Here is a 19,956-nt window from a genome sequence, read left to right on the forward strand (position 1 = left end):
TCAGGTTCATGGAACGTCTGCCTCGGATCGTCAGGAATGAACATCTGAAGCGAGAGGTGGTAAAAATTGACAACTCATGTCAAGTTACGAGGACAAGAAAAAGGCATAATGGGATTATAGTTCCTTCGGGCATTAAAGGTGAAATTTATACGAACATATTACTACCCCCCGGGGAGAGAGAGAGAGAGAGAGAGAGCGAGAGAGAGAGAGAGAGAGAAAATTCACTGCTGCACAATAAAAAAAATATGGCTTTTAAACAAATGACATATGAGAACGTATGCGAAGCGAATAACATCTTTCTCTAATGATGACAGATCGACAAATTACATGATTAAACAAATGCATAAAAAATATATAAAAAAAATAGAAAATCTTAGCATACTTAAGAAGAGCCACAGCAGAAAACGTCGAAAACACCGGAAATGACGTCAGACCCGGCGGAAATGAAAGGAAATTTGCAATCTGTGCTTCTGGCCCCTGGTGGAATCCCCCGTGGAACTCCCAGCCTACGGGGGACACCCTTGGGTAATTTGAACCTTTGGGAAATTCGAACCTTGGGGAAATTCGAACACACAGAGAAGGGCTCGACCTGATTTTCAGTCTTTTGATGATGATGATGATGATGATGATGATAGCACAGTGGGATTACAGCAGCTGTGATGTGATTCCATCAAAACGTACGAAAGTTTCATTTAACTCCTTCATGATCATTGGAGATTACGTGATTGGGCGCAATTCAACGCGCGTCAACGATCACTAGACACTGATGCTCTTATGTTGCAAAATAAACTCAGCGAGTCGGGCGCTTGGGCAAATCTCTTTGAACTGCGAGCTATATAAGCTCGGGCCATTAATTTCATTAGGCGATGAATCAAAGAATAGAGCTGTTGTCGAAAAGGAATTTTGGTCCAGGAGACACTGGAGTGCCAAGCGAGAAGGTGGAATTATGGGAATTTAAATTACAGTTATCTATGATTTCTGTAGGTGACCTTTATGGATATATCAAAAATTTTGTAAAAAAAAAGAAGTAAGTAATATTCATTGTGATTTTTTTAAAAATGATTTCACATTATACCCATTTAAATTCTATAAATCAGGGATTTTTTTCTTTACTTAATACCCTGTGGTTCTTTAGAGCTTCAGTCAGTATAACAACTCCTAAAATCAACGCTGTGACTTGCAAGAAACCTTAGGAGTTCAGTGCGAGTGACAAACGGGAAAAAATGACGTTCGAAAACCAAGCAGAGTAAGTGAGAAGCAGTGATTTACAGAAAGGTATAAGTTCAAATTGCAAGCAGTTCATTTACATACCAGTAATAATAAAAAAAAAATTCATTAAAAAGAGCATCTTATTATTTATATATTTTTTAGATTTTTATTTTTATTTTTATTTTTATTTTTATTTTATTTTTATTTTTATTTTTATTTTATTATTTATGGGGGACGAAAGGGATGTGCAACGATATTCCACGGACATTGATGAATGTTTTTATTTTTTGGGTTTTGAAAGCTCGTAAAACTGAAGGTTAGATAACCAGGCATCCGATTCGCGGATCAGATCAACGATGGCACAGTGAGATAGGAAGGAATTTAATATAATATATATATATATATATATATATATATATATATATATATATATATATATATATATATAGTTAAGCTGAAATAGGTTACCGACTCAATTGGGGAAAGGAACACGAAAGCTTCCCATAGCGACAAAAAGGTCCGAGCCGCTGGACTACGTATGAACGCGTATATATGAGCGGTTGTCTGTATGTATGTATGTATGTATATCCATATGTATATATATCTGTATATATACATATATATAATATGTGTATATATACATACGTATATATATATATATATAGATATATATATAGATGAATGTTACACATACATAATATACATACATATACATAGACACACACACACACACACACACACACACACACACACACATATATATATTATATATATATAATATATATATTATATATATATATAATATATATATATATACAGAGAGAGAGAGAGAGAGAGAGACTCACGATTTAATTCCTCTTGAAATCTGGTTACAAGAGGAGAGGAAAAAAACTCCATTCTTTTAACGAGTTATATCTTTTATTCTTGGTGTCTCTCCTTTCATCTTTTGGCCTTAAAAGAAAAATATTTTATACAATAACTGTCGGTAGCGTATACGCTGAAAATAATTTCTGATTTAATAAAGGAAAAACTTTACCATGTCTTTTTTAAAAACTTTAATAATGAATGAAAAATAACTCAAATCAGATTTCTAGGATGTTCAGTCCCGTGGCGTTTGCAATTTTCATTAAGGATTAGTTACAAACACGTGCACGCACATATACACACATTCATATTATATATATAATGTGTGTATACATATATATATATATACATATATATATATATATCTATGTGTGTGTAGTGACTTAGAAATTAGCAGTTTTATATCCCACCATTACGGAGTATCATATTGATATATACCAGCCAAATTATTTACTGAAATTAGGCATTTGGGTGGGTCCCACCACGATTGCCGTATAGAGTGCTTGATAAACCCCATCGGTAAATATATATATATATAGTATATATATATAGTTAGTATAAGGATATGAAGAATATGAGTTACTATATATTGTGGGTGTGTGTGGTTGTGTGTGAGTGTAATATAATGTAATGTGATATTATGGTATATATTATATAATATATATTTATACAATATTATTATATATATATTGTGAAGTGGGTGTGTGTGGTGTGATGTGTGTGATATATAATAGTGGGGTAATATAATTAATATAGTATAAAAAGGTCCATTAAAAGAGCTTGGTTTAAAACCGAAATATAGTCCTTAGTTTTTTTAAACCAGAGTGTTTTAATGGGCCTTTTATACTTGAGACGTATCCTGTTTTAACAGAAGAATTTATTTACATATACATACACACACACACACACACACATATATATATATATATATATATATACCAAAATCCAAAATACCTTTTAGCTTCAGATTTCCTCACACATTTTGGATATCTTTGTTACTACAAAGCCTATTACCCATATGAAGAAATAAATTCTAAAACTTTGACGACTATAGCGGTATTCGAACTCGCACCCGAGATATCAGTAACGGAGTTACTGTAGTAAGTCTGACGTCCGCGGTAGGATTCGAACCCATCTGATATGTCGAAACTTTAATTCCTGTTATAATCAGTTAATCAAAATCATACATTCTCTGTGTGAAAATTTCGTAACTTAAGACATCTGAGTTCATAAACAAAAAGTTTTCAGTTTAAGCTGAAATAAGGACAGTAACACGAGCGATCTCCAACAGTGATCTTGAATAGTGGTATATATATATATATATATATATATAATATATATATATATATATATATATATATATATATATATTCTCGGTTCTCTCAATAACTGCGTTCATAAGAACCTAGAAAAAAAAAATTTTTAAAATTAAAGAGCTACTAACTATCTCAACAAATTATTTTCAAGACGGAGATTTGCACAATGATCAATACACCGCTCATTCTTATTCATCTTGAATAAAGATGCTATCAAGAGTTTTGCCATTCGTCTTGAATAATTATGTAACTAAGACTGCACTATTCGTCTTGTATAATTTTGAAATGAAGACTGCTATTCATCTTGAATAATACAAACAAAATTATTTATACCCCTTGGCATGGGTACAGATATGAATAAGTTCATATATGCTAGAACGCTTGAAAGTTGGGTAAGAAAAGTAAAGCGGGCGCTTTATCGTATTGTCTTTTGAAAAGCAACACGCAATACGACACAGGAAAACAATGTTATATAATTAGCATTGATAAGTCTCTTATTTTCCCATTAAATGAATACATTGATATGAGAGGAGCTTTCAATTCAAAAATTTCCCTGGCATCCTTTTACGAGACAGAATACATGTCAAGTAATTAAATTAGATAAATTCAAAAAATATTTGAATGAATACAGAATCAGCAAGGCATGTCAGACCTAACCATATTCTAAATAAACGCTTCCCTTCGTAAGACACCTAATTGAGAAAGCTCAAATGTCCTACCATGTATTTCTGGAAGTTTGAGCTGTCGTTTTTTTTTTTTTTTTGCCAATATCTTTCAAATGAATTGATGGATCGGTGTGTTACTTTGCAACAGTGTGTTTCAGACCCTCCCCTAATTTTTGGTTATAAATTCAGTGGCCAAATTCAGCTTTTTCAAGCACTTTACTCTTGAATTTGATGGGGTAGCCACCAAACGGATTAACGCTTTCAGATATACAAGCTTTGGTACATACTACTGAACTTGTCCTGAGTTTCTACCTATAGTAAATTCGTCATTACACCCATCGCCACCATTCTTCTCCCTACACACACACACACACACACACACACACACACACACACACACACACACACACACACAGAAAGAGAGAGAGGGAGGAATAAATGAAAATACAGACGGGGAAGTGGGGTATAAAGAATGGGGCAGGGTAGGTGATAGGATGTATAAGTACCCCACGAGTGCTTAGTTTGTTTGGTGGTTTTACGTTGTATGGAACCAGTGGTTATTCAGCAACGGGACCAACGGCTTTACGTGACTTCCGAACCACGTCGAGAGTGAACTTCTATCACCAGAAATACACATCTCTCGCTCCTCAATGGAATGGCCGAGAATCGAACCCGCGCCCACCGAGGTGGGACGCCAACACCATACCAGTCACGCCACTGAGGCGCTACGCGTGCTTTGGATATGTCCTCAAATTCAAGAGTAAAGTACCTTTAAAATATGTGTTTGGACATGGAAAAAAACAGTAACTCAAACTTCCTGAATTACATAGTAGTTTCCTCAAACAGCGTCACTAAAACTCCTTTCAGTTAAGTAAAGCGTCTATGCCAATAAATATATTTATAAATAAATGCATTAAAAAAATAAATAAATAAAACTCTTGAGGTCGCGCAAGATATCTGAAAATCTCTTAAATGTTGGAAACAGTGATTTCCAACGCCATTCGATTATAAGCAATTAATTAGTTGTACTGCCGAGGGAGCCAACGACGAGAAACTCTTGCAGTAGGAAAATTAAGTTATCTGGCGTCACAATTATTCAGGTCACTGACAGGAGCATGGAGGGAGAAAACAGAACAGACGAAGGATAATTCCGTTTGTTTCACGGTATCATTTGCAAGTTGGTATTATTATTATTATTATTATTTTTTTTTTTGCTCTATCACAGTCCTCCAATTCGACTGGGTGGTATTTATGTGTGCCGTTTCTAGGATCACACTCTTCTGCATGAGTCCTGGAGCTACTTCAGCCTCTAGTTTTTCTAGATTCCTTTTCAGGGATCTTGGGATCGTACCTAGTGCTCCTATGATTATGAGTACGATTTCCACTGGCATATCCCATATCCTTCTTATTTCTATTTTCAGATCTTGATACTTATCCATTTTTTCCCTCTCTTTCTCTTCAACTCTGGTGTCCCATGGTATTACGACATCAATGAGTGATACTTTCATCTTGACTTTGTCAATCAACGTCACTTCTGGTCTGTTTGCACGTATCACCCTATCCGTTCTGATACCATAGTCCCAGAGGATCTTTGCCTGATCGTTTTCTATCACTCCCTCAGGTTGGTGCTCGTACCACTTATTACTGCACGGTAGCTGATGTTTCTTGCACAGGCTCCAGTGGAGGGCTTTTGCCACTGAATCATGCCTCTTTTTGTACTGGTTCTGTGCAAGTGCAAGGGCATTCGCTTGCTATGTGGTTTATGGTTTCATTTTTCGTATTGCACTTCCTACATATGGGAGAGATGTTATTTCCGTCTATCATTCTTTGAACATATCTGGTTCTTAGGGCCTGATCTTGTGCCGCTGTTATCATGTAAAAATATTATTATTATTATTATTATTATTATTATTATTATTATTATTATTATTATTATTATTATTATTATTATTATTATTTAAATGTAAATCCACAATAATATGTCTGTTTGATCTTGTTATTTAAAATACAAAGCAGATAGCTTTGTATTATTATTATTATTATTATTATTATTATTATTATTATTCAGAAGATAAACCCACTGACTTGAAATTTAAGCTTGCAAAGAATAAGATGTTCACTTGAAATGCGTTACGGAAGAAAACAGGAAATGCGAGAAAAGAAGAGATCAGTAATTAAAAAAAAACAAGAGAAAAGATAAATTGATCCAATTAATAAATAATTAGACAAATATATAAATATAATAGCAATTTACAGAATGTTTTTCCCCAAGGTTCGCAGTTGAACCATATCCTGAGATAACATCCACTTTAACCTCTCATAATTCATCAGTGCTTAGAAACGATTGTATATGAGTTCCGAAAACCGAGGAATATTTACGGTACAGTTTCGAAAACCGAGGAATATTTACGGTACCGTTTCGAAAACCGAGCAATATTTACGGTACAGTTTCGAAAACTGGGGAGTATTTACGGTCCAATTTTATGCAAATAATGTGAGTTCTATCAAGGAATATTGACGGTAAAACTTTAAGTAAAAATAGATTTTATAAATTCTACCCAGGAATATTAACGGTACAATTTCATGTAAAAATATGTTTCGAAATTCTACCGAGGAATATTAACGGTACACCTTTTTGTAAAAATATAAGTTTAGCAATTCTACCGAGAAATATTGACGGTACAGTTTTATGTAAAAATCTCAGCATCGAAATTCTACCAAAGAAGATATACGTTACACTAATAACCGTGAATTCAAACCCTAAAACGATTATGTTCTTAACGAGATGCCTTTTTGACTGTATAAACAGCGAGTATGGACGGTTTACGTAATTACTGAAGAAACTTAAAACCTAAACATTCTAAGACTAAAACCTGTATATATTCCCTCTAAGAGTTTTAATTATTCTTTTCAGTTTCTGTTGCAATCATGCGAAAGCAATTAAGGAGATTAATTGGGGACTTAGAAGGAGACTAATGTGAGGCTTATATAGATTAGCACATGCTTAAGGCGATTACGGGGAAAGGAATATTTGCTCTCGTATTAAATAATGTAATTTGTAATGAGATGATCAAGATGCTCGTGAAGGAACACATTAAATACGTTAAATATGTGTACATCTCTCTCTCCTCTCTCTGCATATATATATATATATATATATATATATATATATATATATATATATATGTATGTATGTATGTATAAATATATATTTATATATAATGTATATTATATATATAACATAGATATTATATTATATATATATATATATAATACATATATATATTCATATCACATTATCGACTAAAAATTCCCCTTCGGTTAACATATATGAAAATATATTATTCCGAGGTAGAGTGAATTAGATATATTAAAGGAAGGGCATATGTAGCTTGTATATATAATATATATATATTATATATATATATATATATATATATATAATATTATATATATATATATGACCGGATCGGAAACTTTCACTGGCACTAACACAGCGCATTATGTACCTACTGGTTGTTGGTCGACTCTAGAGGGTTGCAATGGTGTTCTAAAGGGCATGATAATAACAACATCTCAAAAGACTGTAACTGAGAACCAAAAGGCTAAACACAGTTTCTCACCCACGGCCCATGAAACTCTCAGCAGCGGCCAGGGGGCGGCTTGTGTTGCTGGCACCTACAGCGGTGCCAGATGCACGATCATGAATAATTGTGCAATGCCAATCAAAATGCAATATGATAAAAGGAAGGATGTAAAGCAGGTAAACTGTTTTAAAAAAAACTCTTATTTATTTCATATATTTTTCCTAAAGGAGACATGATTTCCAGAGCTACTGTCTGCCATGCCTGTACTCTTAAAACAACTCGAGGTTGTCCAGTGCCTACATATGTAAATTTTTATAACATCCTGCTCGACTCCCTATAGGCCATCTTACTAACACATGCACGCAGCATGTCTCCACAACGACGCTACATCAGTGTCCTTGTGTCATCAATAAGTATGTACAACGCTGTTACCTCTACCCAAGCATTGAAAGATAGAACGGAATTTTCAATTGGAGATAGCAAGCCTCAGAGCTGAGATATCGCCTCCCTGGGCAGTACACTATACACATGGAATAAGCTTGGAATTTTCGAGCTGAGATGCTAAGGCTTCGCAAGTCTACATACGTTGGGTTTAAAGCTGAAACCTCTCGCTAAGCTGAGTATTATAATCATCATAGGGAATAAACACGGAATTTTCAAGCTGAGATAAAATGGCTTAGTACGTTTACTAAAGCTTAGAGTTGAAATCTCTCTCTCTCTCTCTCTCTCTCTCTCTCTCTCTCTCTCTCTCTGAGCATTAATTAGGTAATAAAACTGAAATTTTCAAACTGAGATAAAATGGGGTGTCATCTGTTTTACTGAAGTTAAAAGATGATTCTCTCTCTCTCTCTCTCTCTCTCTCTCTCTCTCTCTCTCTCTCTCTCTCTCTCTGAAATCAAATTCTAAACACGAAACTTCAAGCTAAGATAAGGAGGCGTGATCTTTTGTTTTTATTAAAGTTAAAAGCTGATTCTCTCTCTCTCTCTCTCTCTCTCTCTGAAAATCAAAATCTAAACACAAAATTTTCAAGCTGAAATAAAGGGGTGTGATCTGTTTTACTACAGGTAAAAGCTGATCGCTCTCTCTCTCTCTGTCTCTCTCTCTCTCTCTCTCTCTCTCTCTCTTAGCATTAAATCCTAAACACGAAATTTTCAAGCTGCAATAGCAAGGCGTCGTATGTTTCCTTGCCTTCAGTGCAACAGCATCCTTTGAAGAACTCCTGATTAAACGGCTTAAATCTCATTACCTCGATATTAAGATTATGTCTATTATCACCTCATCGGGTTTCTTTCTCTCTCTCTCTCTCTCTCTCTCTCTCTCTCTCTCTCTCTCTCTCTCTCTCGTTTCTCGTCGTTTAATCGAATTTTCTTTCAGTTATTAATATTTTACATCATTGTTATCATTACTGTCAGCGCCAAAATCTTTATTATTATGATCATCGTCATTTCATGATTGTAAATTGAGAGAATATTCGTGTATATTCCTTGACAGCACTCAACTCGGGTAAGGATAATATGCAGACTATAGAGAAGTGAAGTAATCAGGTTTATTTACAAACATTCATACACAAGGCCTGGCACACACACACACACACACACACACACACACACACACACAGAATACATATCATCCAATTTCCATATATCCACAAGCAGAGAACAGCCATTCAATATCATTCAAGTAAAAGAAAGTGCATGGAATGTTACTGAATCCACTGAGAAAGTCAACAAAACAAAAATGTCAATGTCACCAGCACTAAAAAAAAAATCAATCGTACGCACATACATAAACACACGCACACCCACGCACACACTAACGGCACCAGGAACAAAAATGATAACAACAACATTAACAACACTGGTCTCTGGCGTTGTCATGGCAACGACAGAAAACGACGCGGGCTTGTAACTTCGCTTTCCATCCAGACTACGAACTTCCCACGCGTTGTCAGACATATGGAGGGAAAGGGTTCTAGGCCTACACGTCTTCAGAAGGAAGCACTTCCTTGGTACTCGGGAAGTTTTAGTGCCTCTATAACGTTTAGAAGACGTTTAAGGGGTTCTATAACGTTTAAAAGAAGCTTAAGGGTTTCTATGACGTGTAGAAGTAGTTTAAGGGTTTATATGACGTTTAGAAGAAACTTAAGGGTTTCTATGACGTTTAGAAGTAGTTTAAGGGTTTATATGACGTTTAGAAGAAACTTAAGGGTTTCTATGACGTTTAGAAGTAGTTTAAGGGTTTATATGACGTTTAGAAGAAACTTAAGGGTTTCTATGAAGTGTAGAAGTTGTTTAAAGGTTTATATGACGTTCAGAAGAAGCTTAAGGGCTTCTATAACATTTAGAAGAAGTTTAAGGGCTTCTGTAACGTTTAGAAGCTTAAGGGCTTCTATAACATTTAGAAGAAGTTTAAGGGATTCTGTAACGTTTAGAAGTTTAAGGGCTTCTATAACGTTTAGAAGAAGTTTAAGGGCTTCAATAACGTTTAAAAGACGTCAAGGGCTTCTATAACATTTAGGATAGAAGTTTGTGAGCATTTAAAATGTTTATAATTTTATTTTAACGTTTAGAAGAAGTTTAAAGGCTTCTATAACGTTTAGAATCATTTTTACGACTTCAATAACTTTTAGGGTAGAAGTTGACGGGTCTCCAAAACGTTTAGAATTTACGTTTAAGGGCTTCTGTAACGTTTAGGAGACGATGATAGACCTCTATGTTGTTTTTAGAAATGTTTAAGGACTTCTATAACGTTTAGAAGAATTTTTATTATAACGTTGAGAACTAAGACGTAGGTTTATTTAGAACAGAAAACACACTTCTTGGGAGAAACAGGGACGGATGAAAGATATAATTAGATTAAAACGTCGAATCTTCCAAGTCTAGAATACTTTATATGTTTGTTTGTATGGCGTTTTTACGTTGCATGGAACCATTGGTTATTCAGCAACGGGACCAACGGCTTTACGTGACTTTCGAACCACGTCGAGAGTGAACTTCTATCACCAGAAATACACACCTCTCATTCCTCCATCGAATGCCTGAGAATCGAACTCGCGGCTACCGAGGTGGCAGGCCAAGACCGTACCAATGACGCCACTGAGGCGCTAAGTCTAGAATACAAATATACCAAGTGGCCTACTACCCACCAGAATACGACGGCTATAGATGCACCCGCTTACAACCAATTTCAATCTGTATTAATTGATAACATAAGTTCAAACTGGAATACGCCCATGGATGCCAAGGGATTTCACATCATCGTCATCCAAGCTTTCAGTTATAACTGTTCTCGGAAACTAAATCCCGTCTCGATTCGCGATCACTGCTTTGATTAGTTTTTTCGAGTCCGGTTTCTCTTTATCCCGAAGGGGAAAGTTGGTACGCAGCATTTCCTTGATATAATATATATATATTATAATATATATATATATATATATATTACTATATATATAATATATATATATATATACATATCGATATATATATATAATATATATATATATATATACGTATATATATATTATATATTATTATATATATATTATATACATATATATATAGTATATATATATATATACATATATATATAGATATATATATATATATATATATATATACATTGTAACGGGTTAAATTTCAGCCTTAATTGCGGTTTTCAGAAAAGTGCCGCGGATAGAAAACTACAGCTTACTTCATTTTATACCTCTCCATAACAACCTATCAAATTGCAAGGTGTTCAGGAAGAGAGAGAGAGAGAGAGAGAGAGAGAAGAGAGAGAGAGAGAGACTAAGTCCTTCTTATCAAATTTAGAGATGGTCGGAGAAATATGCATGTTACAAGTGAATTTAATGAGAAAATAGAATAATCCTGGGATAATCTATCACAATACAATTAAATCAAACAGAGGAGACGAGGAATAAAATGAAATAAATGCGCTTCTTACTTCCTCCTTCCTATATATTCCCCCTTTTCCCCCATTTCCTCATTTGAGTTTCAAAGCTCTTTCGGCATCCTGGATAAAGGACTCTCCACTCCAAACTTCCATTAGTCCAAGTCGATTTATATGGCTCACCCTCATACCACTTACCACACTCCTAGCAGACATGATCAAAGCAAAAAAAAAATCATGGGAGGAAGGAGAAAGTGCCAAGAAACGTTCAGGAGGCCAGATTTAGGAAGTGATAAGAAAAGTTATTTGGCTCCGAGACAGGATGCGCCTTTAAACGTTTCCGTGGAAAGAGATGTGGGGAGAGTTTGGAAACGTTTCGGCCTGTCGAGATGAGAAGCGATTGGCAATATGGAGGTCGTCGTTGGGAAATATGCTTGGAATCGTTTTAGAGGTTTGAAATGGGAAGCTAACAGAAATGCTTCGTAGGTAAGAGATGTTAGGAAACTGGAAACGTTTTAGAGGTCTGAAATGGGAAGCTAACAGAAGTGTTTCATAGGTACGAGATGATAAGCTACTGGAAACGTTTTTGAGGTCTGAAATAGGAAGCTAACTGAAGTGCTTCGTAGGTAAGAGATGTTAAGAAACTGGAAATGTTTTTTAGATCTGAAATAGGAAGCTAACAGACGTGCTTCATAGGTAAGAGATGTTAAGCAACTGTAAACGTTTTGGAGGTCTGAAATAGGAAGTTAACAGAAATGCTTCGTAGGTAAGAGATGATAAGCAACTGGAAACGTTATGGAAATCTGAAATAGGAAGAGGGGAACATTTGTGAGTCCCGAGATGGTAACAGATGAGAAACGTTTCTTGGATGGGTTTTGAAGCCCTGAAACAGGAAGCACCTGGAAATCTTTCAGAATCCCTAGATGAGAGGCACTTTGAAACGCTTTAGCGGCAGGATGGGAAGAGCTTTGAAGCATTACAGAGGGGAAAGGACAAGGAAAGGTTTCCAATACTTGAAATAGAGAGACGTTACATTTTTTGCTATGAACAATCACCACTGAGATTAATCTTCTAGATTTAAATGCGACAGTTTCATATCAAATTTGTAATCGAGCAATTTGGGTTTCTATTATAACAAAATTAAATAAAACGCAAAAAGTTCCAGGCATGATACACCAAACAACAGCAAGTCTTATCAAATTAACCTGCAAGACAGAGATAGATGGAAAATTGTCTACTAATGTTAAATATGGAGCAGTTATTGCTGTATCTAGTTCGAATAAATGCAGCTGAGCATCACTAAAGGAAGCTTTGTGTAATGTTAAGTATAAGCAATATCCAGGCATCACGTGAAACTCGCAGTTCACTTTGGTCGGTAAAAATGTTCTTAAGATTGCTCCTTGAATGGAAAACCGTAAATATAAGGAAAACTTTCCTCCAGAATGAATTCTGAATTTGAAATTTCTAATATAATAGTCCGTAGGTTTAGTGGCATAGTAAACCAACAAAATAACTATGCGTTAAGGGAACAGCAACAAGTCTTCATGTCCTCCCAAATATACAACCTTTGTGATCAGGTTTGCCAAGGTCTTCGAGATATTGCAGAAAAGGTATCCATGGATAATAGCTTTCTAAAGACAGGGGGCCATTTTGATTATTCCAAATGAGTGTAATCTTAACGCTTTGGGGTATGATGATGATAAATTGTAATGACGGCAGTGACAATGGCAATATCAACATATTCACTGGATTTTTTCTTTCCTCACTTATCATCAGGCTAAAAGGTGTCATTCTATCAAATCTTAGCGGATAGAGAAGAAACGGTTACCGCGCATGCGCTTCTTTCAGATTCATTGTAAAGGTAACGTTGAGTTGAGACGTGCGTCCACATTACGTTACAACATGTCAAAACACACGGCCAATAGACCTTGCTCAAGGCGGTAACTTATCTCTTACGTATCACAATCAGGTTGACAATAAATCAGCGACCGTAAAAGAACGATCCTCAGGCCAATATTGGTTAATCCCGGATCCTTGGTTAATCTATGAAACGCTGGTTAGAATTGCTAGTAAGTCATTAACGTGTTTTCAACCTGTTCGTGATGTCTGTGGGATAAGTAAACAACATATGTTACGACATGTTCCACTGTAGTATGAAACTGCCCTTTGGCTTACGAAATCTGCAACGTCAGACAAGGTCTGGTCAAACTAAAAACGCCCAAGAAACAATGTGTACTAAAGATTTGGCTGTTCTAGCCTCTCTCATTTGGTAAGACATTAACACAGATTAAACTATTACGGATGCCAAAAATATCAAAACTTGTTCTCCAAGGAGAACAGCATGACTCAAAGAGCTTAGCATGAGTATTTGAACGTTAAATAAAGACAAGCCACTTGATCATCTTAACGAATTATTGTATGGAAAATCATCACAACTACTTTAATGAAAAATTAGAATTTCCCTCAATCCAAAAAAGATTTCTGCTGCGGAAAGCTGTGACTGACAGCACCTCAAGGAAAATGCAAGCGCGTGCACACGCACACACAAGTGTTCATACGTGTCACCACGCCCACAGAAAACTTTTCAGTTGTCAATCTCACATTTTCCTGGAGGTAAGGTTGGTCAATTATCCGCAACTTCATAAAAAATAAATGCACTGTTGTTTGTTCGTAAGTCTATTTTTTTAAGAAAAGATATTTTTTAACGACCTGTCTATTTTCCTCTATGTATTTTCTCAAATATTGGCCTTCGAAGCTATCACAAAACACTTCTACCTCTTTCATTCACGAATCAGTCTCTAACCTATCTGAGAAACCTGAAAAGGTTTCCCAGTTTCTGAAGGAGTCAACAACAGCTGGAATGGTTAGAAAACCAAGCTGAGGTTAATCGAACTGATAGAACAAATAAATTATTTTTCAGCAATAGACATATGGATAGAATAGGGAAAAACAACGTTCAACCAATTAAGAAAAAAATATTCATTAACTAACATAAATACCGAATTAGATGAGACAGTGTTCAACCAAATCAGACAAAATAAGTTCAGCAAAACTAAGGCACAACCAGGCAAAATAATGTTCAGCATTACCAGACAAAAAAGTAATGCACAGCAACAAATATGTAGAAAATCTTATGTAATATACAACCAAATAAACCAAAACATATTCTGCAATTTACATATTCCTAAATCAAACCAAAATGTTCTGACCCCACATATAAACAAAATTATAATCAATCTGAGTATGGCAAAACTATGAACAACAACATGAGCAAGACCAAAATCAGACTATATCTTAAAATGAAGTCATGTCGACGAAATCAGGCAAAATAATATTTGGCAATAAATATATGGTCATAATTAGACAGGACAATCAAGATGAAGATACTATTCAGTTAACAAAACTTGTCGTAAATTTAACGATCAAATTTCGCAATAGTCCTACCTTTTCCTTTAGTTGCTGAGGTTTTAAGGTCACTGGTGTTTTGTTCTGTCCATGGAGATATGTACATCTCAAAAGGTTGTTAGGTTAGGTTAAGTTAGGCTGGGTTGGGTTAGTTAGGTAAGTTAGTTTAGTTTAGGGTAGGTTATAGGTTAGGTTGGTTTACATTAGGTTACATAATAGGTTAGGTCGACTTAGGCTATAGGTTTAGTTTGGGTTAGGTTAGGTTGGCTTAAATTAGGTTAGGTAAGGCTGGGTTGGGTTGTTAGTTAGGTTAAGTTAGGTTAGGTTAGGGTAGCTTATAGGTTAGGTTGGGTTAGCTTTGGCTGGGCTAAAGGTTAGGTTAGGTAGCTTAGGTTAAGTTACTGATTAGGTTGGTTTATGTTATGTTAGGTTAGGTTTGGCTGGGTTGTGTTAGTTAGGTTAGGGTAGGTTATAGGTTAGGTTGGGTTAGCTTTGGCTAGGCTATAGGGTAGGTTATTGGTTAAGCTGGGTTAGCTTTGGCTAGGCTATAGGTTAGGTTAGGGTAGGTTATAGGTTAAGCTAGGCTAGGTAGGTTAGGTTAAGCTATTTGTTAGGTTGGTTTATGTTAGGTTATATTTAGGTTAGGTTGGCTTAGGCTAGGTTAGGTTAGGTAAGTTAGGGTAGGTTGGGCTGTTTTGAGTTAGTTAGGTTAAGTTATAGATTAGGTTGGGTTAGCTTAGGTTACAGTATAGGTTAGGTTAGGTTATTGGTTAGGTTGGTTTACGTTAGGTTCGGTTATAGGTTAGGTTAGATTATAGGATAGGTTAGGTTAGGTTAAGTTAAGTTTGGTTAGGTTAGGTTACTGTTTTCCTGAAACTTAATCACCCATCACCATAAATTATTGTGACTTTTCCTGAAACTTTTTTCTTATAACTTTTCTTCTATGACTTTTTTTCTGACTCCTTTTTCTTGGTTATGGTTTCCTTATTACCGATAGTGTTTTCTGACTCCTTTGTAGATATCCGAGTTCCTGTGGCCAGACATCTGAATAATAACCTCAGCAGTGATAAGAATATCTTTCTAAAATTATCCTACATTATGAAATTGTATTTTTTTAGAAATTTACTTTAGATAACGAATCATTCAAAAGTTGTCTACCTATATTAAATTGTATTCCGCTGAAATTTATTTCAGCTTGCAGTAACCTCCACATAAAACAAATTTCTCATTTTTCACTCCATCTCGTTATCGTAACAATATTCCCTTTAACTACTTCAATAAGAAACCTCAACAAGCTATTACGGAACTTCGACGAGAATCTGGGCTGTAGTAAACAACTCTTAACCGTATTAGAGCAATTATCTTAGAAATTACGTGGCTATGAAACACATTCAGAGCAGTGATGCCAACCCCCCTAACCTACGCCCCCTATATGAGACGAGAAATTATCCTACATAACTGTAAATGACCCAGCATTCTGCTATGCTAATAAATAAATCTTTAGATTATCTTTATATGCAATATCATGAATACTAATAAGCATACTGATCTAAACCTACAATCACCCTACACTGGAAAATATTGCCCTGCTGTCTAAGATTTTGCCCAGATTACGTGTAGGGCAATTACCCTACAGTTGGCAACACTGATTCAGAGCTGAGCGTTGTTTTCAGAAAATAAACGCTCAATTTTACGCACAGCTGACACATCCGAACAACACAGTAGCTACTTCCGAACTGAGCCTTGATAAGTTGATTCAGTCAACCCCGATTGTTTACCGGAGACCAATTCAACTGAGAAACCGGAAGGCGTATATGTTAGTGTGTGACGTAAGAAGTCGCAGTGACAAACAATCAGTTGAGAGGGACTATTATATCAGGCAATTATAGAGGGTGAACCAAAAGCAGGTGGACAGTAGGTGGAATAAGGTTGTGTTAGGGTTATACTAAACCGATGGTGTTTATTATTATTATTATTTTTTTTTTTTTTTTTTTTTTTTTTTGCTCTATCACAGTCCTCCAATTCGACTGGGTGGTATTTATAGTGTGGGGTTCCGGGTTGCATCCTGCTTCCTTAGGAGTCCATCACTTTTCTTACTATGTGTGCCGTTTCTAGGATCACACTCTTCTGCATTAGTCTGGAGCTACTTCAGCCTCTCGTTTTTTCTAGATTCCTTTTTCAGGGATCTTGGGATCGTGCCTAGTGCTCCTATGATTATGGGTACGATTTCCACTGGCATATCCCATATCCTTCTTATTTCTATTTTCAGATCTTGATACTTAATCCATTTTTTCCCTCTCTTCTCTTCAACTCTGGTGTCCCCATGGTATTGGCGACATCAATGAGTGTACTTTCTTCTTGACTTTGTCAATCAACGTCACGTCTGGTCTGTTTGCACGTATCACCCTATCCGTTCTGATACCATAGTCCCAGAGATCTTTGCCTGATCGTTTTTCTATCACTCCTTCAGGTTGGTGCTCGTACCACTTATTACTGCAAGGTAGCTGATGTTTCTTGCACAGGCTCCAGTGGAGGGCTTTTGCCACTGAATCATGCCTCTTTTTGTACTGGTTCTGTGCAAGTGCCGGGCATTCACTTGCTATGTGGTTTATTGTTTCATTTTTCGTATTGCACTTCCTACATATGGGAGAGATGTTATTTCCGTCTATCGTTCTTTGAACATATCTGGTTCTTTGTGCCGCTGTTATCATTCCTTCAGTTTCCTTCTTTAGCTCTCCCCTCTGTAGCCATTGCCAATTGTCATCGCTGGCTAGTTCTTTAGTCTGTCTCATGTATTGTCCGTGCATTGGTTTGTTGTGCCAGTCCTCTGTTCTTTCTGTCTTTCTCCTGTCTCTGTATATTTCTGGGTCTTCGTCTACTTTTATTAGTCCTTCTTCCCATGCACTCTTTAGCCACTCGTCTTCACTGGTTTTCAGATATTGCCCCAGTGCTCTGTTCTCGATGTTGATGCAGTCGTCCATACTTAGTAGTCCTCTCCCTCCTTCCTTTCGTGTTATGTATAGTCTGTCCGTATTTGCTCTTGGGTGTAGTGCTTTGTGTATTGTCATATGTTTCCTGGTTTTCTGATCTATGCTGCGGGAGTTCTGCTTTATTTTAATTATTTTATTATTATTATTATTATTATTATTATTAATTATTATTATTATTATTATTATATCTTTCAGTGCCTTTGCATTGTATCATTGTATACAATAAAATGTTATTGCAAATGTAATAACTGCGTATAAAAATTTAATTGTATCAGTTAATATAACTATATGTAATCTCAAAATAAATGTTATCATCTACTGTCCACCTATTTTTGGTTCACCTTATATATTGACAACCGGGTGGTCGAAGTCTCTCTCTCTCTCTCTCTCTCTCTCTCTCTCTCTCTCTAAACCTGGCAACAACGGTTCGATTCATGCCGGGGACGAAGCACTTCCCAATTATAATTTCCCCTTTGGGTGTCAGTTATTTCCAAGATAAAGTGAATTTGAATATTAAAATATTTAAGGCAATAATTGTGAAAAAAAAAGTCGTGCGTGTGTGACAAAAATATATACATACATATAGAATAGATAGACATATATATATGTATATATATATATATATATATATATATATATATATATATATATTTATATATGTATTTATGATCACATATACCAGGATATTTCATATCCACAAATATTAAGCTACAAATATCCAGTTTGCTACATACATACATATAGATAGATAGACATATATGTTTATCTATCTATATGTATGTATGTAGCAAACTGCATATTTGTGGCTTAATATTGTGGATATGAAATATCCTGGTATATGTGATCATAAATACACACACACACACACATACACACACACACACATATTTATATATGTATATATATATATATATATATATATATATATATATATATATAGATTATGTTCACATATACCAGGATATTCCATATCCACTAATACTAAGCCACAAATATCCAGTTTGCTATAACTCGGGAATTACTTAATACCAGTGGGATTCGAACTGCAACCTGGTTGGGATGACTTGTGCAAAATAAGGATGGACATGAGAAACTGGTTTTATATGTCACACACACACACACACACGGCACACACACACACACACACACACACACACTATATATATATATTATATATATATATATATATATATATATATATATATATATCACAGCAAATTACGTATCTCCTGCAAGCATCCTCATATACTATTTAAGAGCCCCTTACAAGTATCGAAGATTACTTATTTGCAAAACAAATAAAGACAGGCAGCGAGTACCGTAGCAATTATTCCCCTGTCAGCCGGATGCGTCCCACACGAAGAGAAATAGGAGTTCCCTCGCAAACGCTCAGTAGAAGGTACAGTTCAATGAGACAAACGTCACGGCTAACTAAGGTTGGTCATTTCCAAACATGGCCGTTGCTACGATTACCATACGCTGCCGATGTCCATTGCCAAGATGACGGCAATCTCCACTTACATCCAAGTCCTGCAATACCGATGATCAATACTTACTGCAGTCGTGAGTTCCAGGATTATCAGTCAAGGCATCCTCTCGAGGGAACGCTTTTTTAAACCTTTTTTTTTTTTCCTGGCGTTGCTTGGTACGAATGAGCAATTTCCCACCGGAGGCTGTTATGTTTGTTCGCTATCATTTTTTTTTTTAGTTCATGTCATACTATTGGTTATTTGCGATGGTTATACATATATATATATATATATATATATATATATATATATATATATATAGTGTGTGTGTGTGTGTGTGTGTGTGTGTGTGTGTGTGTGTGTGTGTGTAAAGACAAATTCCATTGCTAAGTAAAGGACTAGAAGTTGAAAGGCCTTGAGGAACTCCAGTTTGTCCTTATTTATATATTCATCACATTCCATATTTTTGTGATTCACTTATACATACATAACGTTTGTGTAAATATATATACTCCTGTATATATATATATATATATATGATATATATATATATATATACATAT

At 35.5% G+C, this 19,956-nt stretch overlaps 2 protein-coding genes across 3 annotated transcripts in view; one reads left to right on the plus strand and one right to left on the minus strand.

Moving 5' to 3' along the window:
* LOC135206811 (major centromere autoantigen B-like) overlaps positions 1-8,137 on the plus strand; it is a 12,050-nt gene extending 3,913 nt beyond the window's left edge. Inside the window, exons 2-3 of the mRNA XM_064238301.1 lie at positions 7,588-7,817; positions 7,982-8,137. Of these exons, the coding sequence (XP_064094371.1) occupies positions 7,588-7,817; positions 7,982-8,137 (386 nt within the window). The remainder of the gene's footprint in view (positions 1-7,587; positions 7,818-7,981) is intronic.
* LOC135206744 (neprilysin-1-like) overlaps positions 1-19,956 on the minus strand; it is a 684,073-nt gene that overhangs the window by 603,497 nt on the left and 60,620 nt on the right. The window contains exon 1 of one of the 2 annotated variants that reach the window (XM_064238227.1): positions 14,974-16,872. The exons of the other annotated variant lie outside the window; for it this stretch is intronic. The gene's annotated coding sequence lies outside the window, so the exon portion shown is untranslated. Of the gene's footprint in view, positions 1-14,973; positions 16,873-19,956 lie in introns of those variants that run through there. 2 annotated transcript variants of the gene reach the window in all.

Source organism: Macrobrachium nipponense, chromosome 31 (genome assembly GCF_015104395.2).
Source record: "Macrobrachium nipponense isolate FS-2020 chromosome 31, ASM1510439v2, whole genome shotgun sequence".
Lineage (NCBI taxonomy): Eukaryota > Metazoa > Arthropoda > Malacostraca > Decapoda > Palaemonidae > Macrobrachium > Macrobrachium nipponense.